Source organism: Ctenopharyngodon idella, chromosome 9 (genome assembly GCF_019924925.1).
Source record: "Ctenopharyngodon idella isolate HZGC_01 chromosome 9, HZGC01, whole genome shotgun sequence".
Taxonomy (NCBI): Eukaryota; Metazoa; Chordata; class Actinopteri; order Cypriniformes; family Xenocyprididae; genus Ctenopharyngodon; species Ctenopharyngodon idella.
In genome coordinates, this window is record NC_067228.1 from 22,032,204 (window position 1) to 22,044,832 (window position 12,629).

At 37.3% G+C, this 12,629-nt stretch overlaps 1 protein-coding gene across 1 annotated transcript in view; it reads left to right on the plus strand.

Moving 5' to 3' along the window:
- The window catches only part of asic4a (acid-sensing (proton-gated) ion channel family member 4a), a 108,438-nt gene that overhangs the window by 80,495 nt on the left and 15,314 nt on the right, over positions 1 to 12,629 (plus strand). Inside the window, exons 2-3 of the mRNA XM_051904636.1 lie at positions 11,194 to 11,338; positions 11,581 to 11,708. Coding sequence (XP_051760596.1) covers positions 11,194 to 11,338; positions 11,581 to 11,708 — 273 coding nt within the window. The remainder of the gene's footprint in view (positions 1 to 11,193; positions 11,339 to 11,580; positions 11,709 to 12,629) is intronic.

Consider the following 12,629-nt stretch of genomic DNA (forward strand, 5'->3'; position numbering starts at 1 on the left):
GAAGCTGTAAAAACACGAACTTAATTCACTTGTATTTTTCTACCATTTTAATATGATCAAGGTGTCATGCTGATAGCACCTAAGGAAGTTATTTTGCTTTCTTTCTCAGCTATATCTCAGCAATCACAGTTAAGACGCAGTGAAAGAGCTGTTCTGTGGTCTCAGACTGGATTGGTATTCGTCTGAGCCTTGGTAAGAAATTGAAAGCAGGTAAAATGCAGGCTTATGTTAATAAGAAAGGCACCTTAATTAAAGCGGAAGGAAACAAAGTACATCTCAAAAACATAGGCGACAGCTCGACTAATGCTGCTGGCAAGGTGTTTGCTTATTTGCAGACACGGTCAACAATCACTGAGCGGCAAAGTAAAAGTGTGGAGAAAAGGGGACAAGTGAATCCAAAATTGGCCCATATGGCAGATGGTTAATAAAAAAAAAAAGGTCTGCAGAGCTACACAAGCTGCACAGCTGCAAATTTCCCCGCTCAGCTGAGCTCTGGTTCAGGCTATCAGAGTTCAAGTAAAATAGTTTATCTGACCACCCTCAGGCAGAGAGTGTATCATCAGGTCTCAAGAAATACTGTGTGTACAGTAAACAGATGACATATGTGATAGCAGTATAATATTCAATACTCTTAGTCTGTAATATTTGAAAAAAAAAAAAAAAATAGGTCTATATGGAATGGATAACCCTTTTTTCAGAACTAATATATATATATATATATATATACATATATACATATATATATATATACGACTATTTAAAAGTCTGGGATCAGTAAGATTTTTAATGGTTTTGCAAGAAGCCTCTTCTGCTGCTCACCAAGGCTGCATTTATTTGATTTGAAATACAGTAAAATTGTGGAATCTTTCTATTTTAATATATTTTAAAATGTAATTTATTCCTGTGACGTCAAAGCTGAATTTTCAGCATCATTACTCCGTTCTTCAATGTCACATGATTATTCAGAAATCATTCTAATACGCTGATTTGCTGCTCAAGAAACATTTGTGATTATTATCAGTGTTGAAAACAGTCATTTTTGTGGAAACCTTAATACATTCTTTTCAAGATTCTTTGATGAATAAAAAGTTGAAAAGAACAGCATTTATGTGAAACAGAAATGTTTTGTTACATTATAAATGTTTTACTGTCACTTTTGATCAGTTTTATTAACTTAATTATTAGCTTAAAGTCTTATTGACCCCAAACTTTTGAACAGTAGTCTATGTTTCTCTCTAGAGTTCACAGGTACTTCAGTTTATAGTTGTGATCGGGGTCAAAAGAGTTGCGGCCATCCACCGTTCTGTTGCAAACTGACATGTTCCAACATGTAGACAGAGAAAGGAAGGAAGCTTACCTGGGGGTCCCTGGAGATTATCAGTATGTACCTTTTAATGGTGCGGCAGCACAGAGAGATGCTTCAGCATTTCATCCTCTTCACTTTTCAGTCTCTCTGGAGGTCTGATTGATAGTGTTGAGGAGGACAGCAACAGTTTGAGAATAAGCCGTGGTGACATCTCACCTTGAAGAAGAGTGCAGGAGTCAAACACATCTACACAGCTAAATCTACTATAGGCATAGCTATGAACCAAGAACATTTGCTTGGCATTTGTATTTACCTAAAGAATACATAAAAACATGTAAATACATTGTAAGTGCATGATTTTTATTTTCACAAACTGTGCAAAGAGTAAGAACAGCATGCTACAGATGCTTTCGATAGAGCTTAAAGAGTTAGTTCACTCAAAAATGAAATTTCTGTCATGAATTACTCACCCTCATGCCGTTCCACACCCGTAAGACCTTTGTTCATCTTCGAACACAAATTAAGATATTTTTGATGAAATCTTATGGTTTCTGATCCCCAGAAGAAAGCAATGTAAATACCACATTCAAGGTCCAGAAAAGTAGTAAAGACATTGTTGAAATAGTCCACGTGACTGCAGTGGTTCAACCTTAATGTTATGAAGCGACAAGAATACTTTTTGTGCGCAAAAACAAAACAAAAATAACTTTATTCAACAATTTCTACTTCTCTTCCCTGTCAGTCTCCTGTTTACGTTGTACAGCGGCATTCTGACATAGAACCCGGAAGTGCTGCACTGTGTTCACTACGTCAACCACAAAGGAGACTGACAAGAAGAAGAAATTGTTGAATAAAGTCATTCTCGTTGCTCCATAACATTAAGGTTAAACTGCAGTCACGTGGACTATTTTATCGATATCTTTACTACTTTTCTGGACCTTGAATGTGGTATTACATTGCTTTCTCTTGGGGATCATAAATCTCTCAGATTTCATGAAAAATATCTTAATTTGTGTTTCGAATATGAATTAAGGTCTTACAGGTCTGGAACGACATGAGGGTGAGTACTTAATGACATAAATTTCATTATTGGGTGGACTAACCCTTTAAATTGTTTTGAACCTGAAATATTCCTATAAGGAGGCACAATGTTTCTGCCAGTATTCTCAGTTTGTAGCATTGTAATGGAAAGCTTTGATGCTATCTTGAAGGGATTTCCCCCATTATATTATTATCACACTCCCATGCTCCCTTAGACCTTGAAACGTTTGACTGATAGTCCTCTTTACTGTGATTACTTGATGTATTTTTCAGTTTAAGAACAGTCACAATAGAGGGGCTCTACTCAGTGGAGATGGACATGCTTTTGTGTTGATATGTCCCATCTTAGTGTCAGATTGTGTCGGATCTGTGAGCATTTCTACCTCAGATTGATGCAGAAAGATAAAGAACTGTGATAATCCTCTCAGAACAAGTGTAAAATGGTGTCGATGAGTCCTCGAGACGTGGCCCATTTTTCTGCATGGTGTGCATGAGGGATAAGCTGCTTAGGAAAAGATACTGCCAGTCAGTTGTTTAATGAAGTTAAGAATTTATACAATAAATGTAACGTGTTTGATAGCCTGCCAAAGAGATACCGTAGATGCAGAGTTGAGCGGCTGCCCACGAGAGCTGAACTAATGGAGCGTAATGCTGCACGGCACTTTCTGGCTCAACTGTTTAGTCTGACTGTTTAAAAGTCTCCGCCGTTTACTCTGAAGATTTTGATATGTTAGGTAAAAGAAAGACTAGTGCTCTGTTGTAAAACCTAGTGAGCTGCCTATAGAGGCAGTATTTAAAGGGTTAGTTCACCCAAAAATGAAAATTCTGTCATTAATTACTCACCCTCGTGCGTTTTACACCCGTAAGACCTTCGTTGATCTTCGGAACACAAATTAAGATATTAAATCTGATGGCTCAGTGAGGCCTACATAGGGAGCAATGACATTTCCTCTCTCAAGATCCATAAAGGTACTAAAAACATATTTAAATCAGTTCATGTGAGTACAGTGGTTCAATATTAATATTATAAAGCGACGAGAATATTTTTGGTGCGCCAAAAAAAAAAAAAAATAACGACTTATTTAGTGATGGCCGATTTCAAAACACTGCTTCAGGAAGATTCGGAGCATTATGAATCAGCGTGTCGAATCATGATTCGGATCACGTGTCAAACCGCCAGACTGCTGAAATCACGTGACTTTGGCGCTCCGAACTGCGGATTCAACACGCTGATTCATTATGCTCCGAAGCTTCCTGAAGCAGTGTTTTAAAATTGCCCATCACTATTGAACCACTGTACTCATATGAACTGATTTAAATATGTTTTTAGTACCTTTATGGATCTTGAGAGAGGAAATGTCATTGCTCTCTATGTAGGCCTCACGGAGCCGTCGGATTTAAACAAAAATATCTCAATTTGCGTTCCGAAGATTAACGAAGGTCTTACGGGTGTAAAACGGCATGAGGGTGAGTAATAAATGACAGAATTTTCATTTTTGGGTAAACTAACCCTTGAAGACATAATATTTAATAATATGACTATTTCACACAATATTTATGTCTGCTATGTATTATTTTTAATTGACATGTTAATGTGAAAATCAATTGAGTTTTCTGCAACTATTGTTTTTAGCAATGTAGCAATCTTGGAATACACATTTTTGGTTTTGTCTCATTATGTTTTGGTAAATTTAAGCGACATGACTCCTGTTTTCTGTTTATATGTGGAAAAACATGTTTACCTGTTCTGGGTATAACTACTGAATAAATTAACAACTGCTGCTCAGGGGTGCATTTCCTGTGCAATGCCGTAACTCTCTGATCAAAGTTGGCATTGAATGGAAGTTTCGATCATCTTTTCTTCCCTATTGTGACGTATATCTAAGTGAAACGGCTTCTCCAGCAAGAAAAAATGGAAGGCGGGACTTATTTTGTCTATCAGGAATTGATTGGATCATTGTGGTTTGCTATTGCTGTGATGTCATGTGAATGACAGGTTGTCCTGCCCTCACGCCAGTAAACACAGAGAAGAGATGTCGCTGCAAGAGGGACGGGAAGTTATTTTAATTTAAGATGCACATGGATTTTTAAAAAAATAAATAATAATGTGCACAGATAAATCATTTATAATAAATACTGCAATATTCCATAAAAAAAATAAGAATTGTCGATTTTGATTTCATTGTGGCTTTACCATCGAATGATGCATCGTGGAGAAATTAACTAGCTAGTCACAATTGTTTCCCAAAACCGTGGATGTAGTAACCATGTTAGTTCAACAATATAAAACCATTGTTATTGAGGCCACACAGGTGGTAAATATGGTAATTAATAAATGTGAGACTGAATTATTGTCCTATTATTGCTGTAAATAACAATCATGGCTTATGAGGACTAATTCGCTATTTGTTCTCTGTTGTTTTGCTTTATTTGCAGGTGTTTAATTCAATCACAGGTGTCCTCTAAAACATACTCTGGTGTTCACCTGGGTACAAGAGCTCACACTCTTCAAAAATGGAGCTTTTATTCTCTTGACAAATTAAAAGTTGTAAAAAGAAATTAGATATAGTATAGAATGAAAGATATCCCTGTTGAAAAAAACCAGCATATGCTGGTTGTGGTTAGGTATGTTTTGAAGCATGGCAGCTGGTTTGAGCTGGTTTATGCTGGTCCTTAGTTGGTCATGAGCTGGTTTAAGCTGGTCCTGAGCTGGAGCTAGTTGCTTAGGACCAGCACGTGACCAGCTTAAACCAGCTCATGACCAGCTCATGACCAACTAAGGACCTGCTTAAACCAGCTCAAACCAGCTGCCATGCTTCAAAACATACCTAACCAGCAACAGGGATAGATTGTACTGCATGTTAGCTTATTATTTTAGTCCATGTCATACTAACAAGAAACTATATTCTTAACCACTTGTTGAGAGTGGGTTTCAGAACACAAAATTGTTGAACTATGTTGCTAATGATGAAACTTGTGAACATAGTTGGCTAAAGATGCTTTTGGGAAACGCACCACAGATTGTCATGTACAAGGGTACCCTTAAATTCTACTAATTTAACATTGAGATTCAGTCAGTAGTTGTACCATTCGGCTATATCTTTTGGGTTAATGGTTAAATCACCATTCTGTCAATCAAAGCACAACATTTTACTGGGACCAGAGAACGACTGATACATTTTACACTCTCAAGCACTCTGATCCTCACAAATTTCTTATGAGGCAGTTAGCTCAAATCCTTCAAACACCAGTGCTGAATTTAAATTCTTTTAAACTTAGACTCTTTCCACCAACTCACATCCTGCATGTTAAGAAACTGAAGTTCTCATGTAGCTTCCCTGGATAATTGAAGAACAGCCAACAGTGGAATCTGTCAGATGCCTGCCACAAATGAGAGGCTTTGGGGTTTACTTCATCTTTGTGCAGAAATTCAGTGCAGGAAGTGAAAGACAGTAAAGGCACATCAAACTGAGTGGAAGAGGAAAGAAACAAAGCAATTTAGAGGGGAAATAGTAGCTGAGGACAGTTAATGGCCAGACATTAAGCCCAATTAAGTTGGGTGTTAGTGGTAAGGGAAGATTTATGCAAATGCTTTGCTTCAGGATGAAAGCTTGTGTGTTAGTGGTTCACTGTGAAATGGTTTCAAAGGTAAGCAAATATTGTGTTTGTCACAACAAAATTATCCTCTCCACCTCCAGACAGCTATATGAATGTAATTCCAGCAAATTCATTAAATTCAGCTTAGCTTTTGCAGATGGAGAAGATATGTCCAAAATATTAATAGATTTTTAACAGATTTAAGATTTTCTTGCCTCTCAAAGTACATTTTGTAATATATTTTGGATTTTGAAGGTTTAAGCATAATATATATATACATTTTTCAGTTAGAAAAAAAAAAAGTATTACCGTAAAGGTGCTGTTGGTGATTTCTGAGAAACGCTGTTGAAAGTGGATTGGACCGACTGCCAATCAGCAGCAATCCGGGGGCCTAAGCAAAACTTAGATTTACATTTAAATAATAATAATAATAATCTGAATGCCCCTAACTCATCAAACAGTGGCAATTGTTCAACTGGGGGATTTAGTAACACACTAGGCAGGGTGGCTGTTTCTGGGAACAGACTAAAGTTGGACTGTTTACCTTTGCTGACTTTGGGCGAGATGTTACAAGAGAAAATGGTCCATCAATCAAAGGCGCTCTGGGCACTGGGCTCTAAAGCAGAGAAATGAGGCAGAGGAGACTGTGCCAGCAGCCATTTCCAATGCTGCATGATGGGAAAGCTTCCATTGCCCTCCCAAAAATCATTTGTGAACACAAAGTGGACCGTCCCCTGAAAGTTGAAGTTTCAGAGCAGAACTGTGGAATGAGAGGTCTTCCTATCGTTTCTTTCTATACAGTCCCCCTGGTTTTCTATCGGACCGGATTAGAGCAGCAATGGAAACTTAAACATGTCAATAAACAGGACTGAATCGATTGTTGCCGGTCTCCACTGTCCCTTCTCACATTAATAGCTCATGTCAGTCAAAAAGGCAGTTTGCACACCATCATGCTGAAAACCTGGCTTTGATGCTGACTAAAATGACTACTTTAAATGTCATATTTAACATTCTGACCATTTTAAAAGTTCTTTCATTGGCTTATACAAGATATTAAAAATAGTGTCCTTTTACTCTTTATTCTATCATGTTGCATCAATGTATTTGACACACTTATATGCGTTTTATATACTAAACAGTACAGCTATGTTGGTGTTTGTGTGTTTTCCGTTTGCAGTCTGATTATGTAAAATGATGTTTATCCGTGTTCTTTTATCACGTTTGACCAGCGTCTGCTTGTGAAAACACTGGCTGTCTCCAACCTTAATTACAGCTGTATGGTGTGCGGCCTCCACAGCTGCAGCTGGCAATTACTGCATGCCCGTATTGCTCGGAGAGCCCTGCTATGATTCAGCACGGAGCCAGCTGAGATCAGACTCCACATGCAGGCTGCTAAATGAACAGCCATGTGTTACATACAAGTGTGGCCCCTAACGTTCCCTTCTCATCAGAACAAGCCTCACTGCTGGAGCATTTTTAATGTCAGTCACTCTGATTAAAAGATCGTCTTAAACCAGCAAGGATTTCTTTGTAGACTGGTTTATTCTGGGTAGGTACTAGTCTAGTTGGTGGATCACCATAATTATGCTGTTCGCAAGTAAAACTTATGAGTTTTGCAAAATGTCTATGTTACTCTTTTCCATACATTGAAAGATAATGGCCAAGCAACAGCTTTAAATTTAATCTATCTCTCACACAAAGCTATTGACCATGTTGGATTTTCGATCAGCGAGTGTACGCATATACACTTCCGGTTTCGTTTATGCCGGTGCAGAGTGCCGGAGAAAGCTGAAAATGATCTCTTATAGTTGTTTATAGGATCTGAAAAAGTTACAGTATATCACTTAAAATACAACTAAGATATATAGTACAATCACATCAGCCAATGGCATTTAAATGCATGCATGCATTGGTTAGATTAACGAACTCATGTTGCATACGCATATACAATGACAATAATGCCTGTAAATATACAACTACGATTAGAGTTGTCTGCATAAAATGCCTTGTGAACATTCACACATTTGCCCTGTGATAAATTTATTTCCATAAATACTATTTTCTCAGTTCTGCGCATATATTTTCACTTATCTACATAAATTGCTCCATCAATATGATCACTACATATTTTACGATTTCTTTCCATCAATTATCTTTTTAGATAAAAACAAGGGCTGTGAAAAGAATGTGATTAATTTACATTTTTAACTGTAGCACAAACAGTTTAATATAGGTTGTTTTTTTTTACCCGTAGCAAAATACGTTTTTTTGCTGCTTAGACGAGACAGATAATGATTTATGCAACAGATGCTCTTTACTTGTCTCACTTGAACTAAATAAATGCAGTAATTAATAGAAACGCACAGGGGAAATACAAACACTGAAAATTATGCATTTAAATTACATGGCTACTAAATAATACAGTTAGCGATAATAATGTTACCAAATAAAGTTACTTACACTGAGTCCATATCATATTCCCATGTTTATTTATCTCTGATGAGGACTGATGCTTTGGTTGACAATCGTAAACATTAGATCTTCATGAAGAGTGTTGTTCCACGAAGAAAGAAAAGGCGGTTTTTGAGCCATTTTGTCCTCCAGCTATCACAACAAAATCAGGAGATATATATTACACACTTGAGTGTTTTATATGGATAAAGAGATCCCTGTGGATCACCGCTGAGCCTGAACCCCATAATCAACAGGAGAAAGATTGAAAGTCAAAGATTGCGTATCTCCGCGTATCTCGTTGAATTTCCACACAGAAGTAACGTTACACAATAATATAACAAGGATGTTTTCTTTCATCTGATAGACCACCATCTTCTCTTTAATTAAAAAAAAAAATCTATTATATCTAGCCAAATTTCATATTTAAGTTTCTTCTTGCACCAAATGCAAGTGCTAAGACCGGAAGGGCATGAGTGGAAGTAACCATGCGCACAGTTGCATCGCCGGAGCTCACCGGCATCATCTTGTGCACCTAGTCCATTGTATGACTTTAAATTTACTGCATGAGTTGTACACATTACATTCGTTATGAATTGTGTTTTATTAATATTTTTGAGTTGGCTTTTATTTTTATGTTTTCAAATAGCGCAAACAGTGATAGATGCTATTTACACTAAGTGCAAATAGCAGTATTTTCTTTGCACTAAATGTAAATTGTTGGATGCTAATTATACTAATAGTAGCAGATACTATTTGCACTTGAAGTATATTATAAAACTGTATGCAGTAATAACATATTTAGTGCACATTATTATATTTATTAAAATCATAAATGGGTGCTGCTTTATTGGGACCATACTTGTCCTTCACATTACCTACTCCTAACCCTTTATTCCCACTATTAAAAATCTGTTTTTCTTAATTTATATTTAAAATAAACACTACTCCAAGCTGATATGTGATTAGAAAAGGGAAAAGAAAGAGTTAAAAGATATCGCCACCCACCCAACTCTCCACACCAATGAGTTAGTGTAAATAGCCTCTGTCAACAGATAAAATCGCACGCCATTTGGCAAAGGCTGCGATTAATTAATGCGCAGCTTGTCAGAGCTTTACAGCTCTCTGTTTCTCCATCTGAAAGCCAGAGGGCGCTCTTGCACAGAAACTCTAAATATGCCCTGCAGTAGAAGTAGATAGTACGCGTCATATCGCTGTAGCTGAATAAACAGATTGAAACGCTTTGATTAACTAAATATGACTAATAAACACACGACTGCCTTATTCTGTGTGAGAAGCTACATCATCTCACAGAAGGATGCTCAAATGTCGTTATGAAGTGAGTTTGGAGTAAAAACATGTTATTAAATGTTGTCTTTTGTTGGACAAGATGTTAATAAATGCTTCTCATGTCTGGAAAGATGTTTTACGCGTGTTGCTTTTTCAAATGTACATTATAAGCGATTCAAACTCGCAGTGCTTTCAGATGGATTAGTATTTGGAGCCGTACTTCACTGACAAGCTGCGCATAAAAAAAAAAAATAATCGCAGCCTTTGCGATTTCATAATCACACTAAGTATCATATTTTTCGTATCATGCGATAGAAAGCTATACAGGTTTTGAATGATATGAGGTTGAATAATTGAGGACAGGCGGGGTTTTTTTTTTTTTTCATCCCATACTGGGACCACATCCAAAACACAACATGTGCTGGAGACCAGAGCTATACTGGACTTTTCAGAAATGCCAAGAGTCTTTCTAACATTTCTTTCTTTCTTTGTCTGCTTTCAGTTAATCCAACAAATCAGGCTTTGTTTTTATTTGTGGTAGTGGTTCGATTTGGCATGTTAGCTAAAGATTGGAACTGAAAACCTTCTGAAGTAAAGGTCAGAAAGAATTGGGCTCCCAGGACTGATATGAAGAGAAATTATTTCATGAAAATGTTTTTTATTGTGTCTGGGTTTTTTTTTTCTTCTTCTTCCTTTTTATTTTGAGGTACAGGACACCCACTTAGAGTTATTCTTCATCCACATGTGCTTTTTGTTGATCCATTACCTCCTGACATTTATTTGCCAGTGGTTTTGTCTTTTATTCTTGAGTATTTCATTATGGAGTCCTGTGCATCAGGCTGCATTGTACCCAAATAATAGTCTTTTTGTCACTTTTGCTTGAAGAGAGAAAGGGACTATAAATAACAAATTGCATGCTTTTTATTTATTTTTAGTGGTTGTGGTTTATGTAAGGATATTAAGTACAATTTCAAATGTTATTGCTTTTGATTTAGTCTACTCTTATCAATATTATTACCCATGTGGAGCAATTATTTTGATGTGATGATTTCATTGTGGAGGCAGATATGTTTCTGAGGATGTGGACTGTTCATTTTCCTTTTGTTTGAGGAACAAACACATTGCATGATAATGTAGTACGAAGTGTAGAACTGTCTCACTCTCTCGTCAAAATAAATATGACAGGAATGAGACAGAGAAAACATTGTTTAATATGCCACTGAATACAAATGCCCACTGACAGAATGATACATTGTAAAACTTTTAATTACTGTCTGTTTTGGCTTTTCATGTGAGCTGGAAATGCTTCACAACTTTTGATGTTTAAAGTGGCCTTTTCCCCAATTAATCATAAGCATCTCAAAAGGCATCTCTGTGAGGGATCAAAAGGTTCATTAAATCTTATAGAAACAAATTATGGCTTCTAAAGATTGTAGCTTGTTTGTTGTTATAGCTTCCCCGATGCCAGAGTATGACAGTTTTAATTAATCTTTGGTGTTTTTTCATAGGTCTACACAAGATACGGGAAATGCTATACTTTCAACGGCAACAAATCAACCTCCAGGAAGACAAAGCAAGGAGGGATGGGAAACGGGCTGGAGATTATGTTGGATATCCAGCAAGATGAATATCTGCCTATCTGGAAAGAGACAAGTAAGTTATAATGCCACACAGAGATGATTTCTGGTCCGAAAGTTGCAAAGTCATCCCATATTTTCTGGTTCTCAGAAGTGTCTGCACAAGCTGTTAAGATAAACATGTTTAAATTCAAGGTTTATTCGTGATGTTGTTTTCCCATTTGTATTGATAGGGGGATAGGTGAGGCTTATCTTTGTGTTCCCTTTCATATTGCCTGTTCTGCTTTCTTACCTCAGTTTTTTTTTTTTTTTTTGCAGATGAAACATCTTTAGAGGCAGGAATCCGTGTTCAGATCCACAGTCAGGATGAGCCGCCCTACATCCATCAGCTGGGCTTTGGAGTCTCTCCGGGATTCCAGACCTTTGTATCCTGTCAAGAACAAAGGGTATAACCCTTCCCTTGAATCATTCTCAAACTTTTCAGGCCAAGTACCACCTATAATGAAATCAGACCTTCCAAGTACAGTACCATCTAGTCACATCAGTATTCCCCCAATTGCTTTTTTTCTTTCTTTTTCTGAACACAAAAGTAAAAATTTTGGATTAATTGTTAGGCAGCTCTTGCTATACAACATTTCAGAAAAAAACACGTTGTTACTTGTTATATTGAAGTGAAGAAATAAAAGCATGCATTTAGTGGAGGAGGATTTCTTTGTAAGAGACACAGAGTTGAGAAAGTGATTGGCAGTTGAAGGGCCAACTTGCTTGCAAAGTTGAACCACAAATAAGGCATGTATTACCAGGTCCAGATTTACTTATTTGTGACATAGGCATGGATGACTTTTACTGTACCTAGTGTTGGGTCCGAGTGCACCATGTCGAGTCGAGTTCAAGTCCTTAACCAATTGAGTTTGAGTGTGAGACATTTATTAATGTCTTGTCATCTTTAGTTTATGTTGTTACTTGTTGTCCAGTCCGTGTCAAGTTCAAGTACAAGTCCACCCAAGTGCGTCCAAGTCTGAGTTCAATCAATAATTGCAGTTCGAGCCCAAGCACCCCAACTAAAGGGGCTTTCGCACCGAATAGTTCTAGGAACTCAGTTATAGGAACTAGCCACTAGGATAGTTCCCCGAGAACTAATTTCTCCCCCAGGCCATGTTCCTGGTTGCATTCGCACCGGGAATAGGAACTGTGAAGCGGCCAACAGCAGCATCTTTAAGCGCAGCATATACAAACGCTAAAAAACAGTGGTAGAAGACACCGTGATCGGAGCTGTGTTTGTTGTGTACACTCACGTCACTGATAGTTCCTATAGTGCTGGTTTAGACCCTACTCTGAAGTAGGAGCTAATTTAGTTCCCCCAAAAG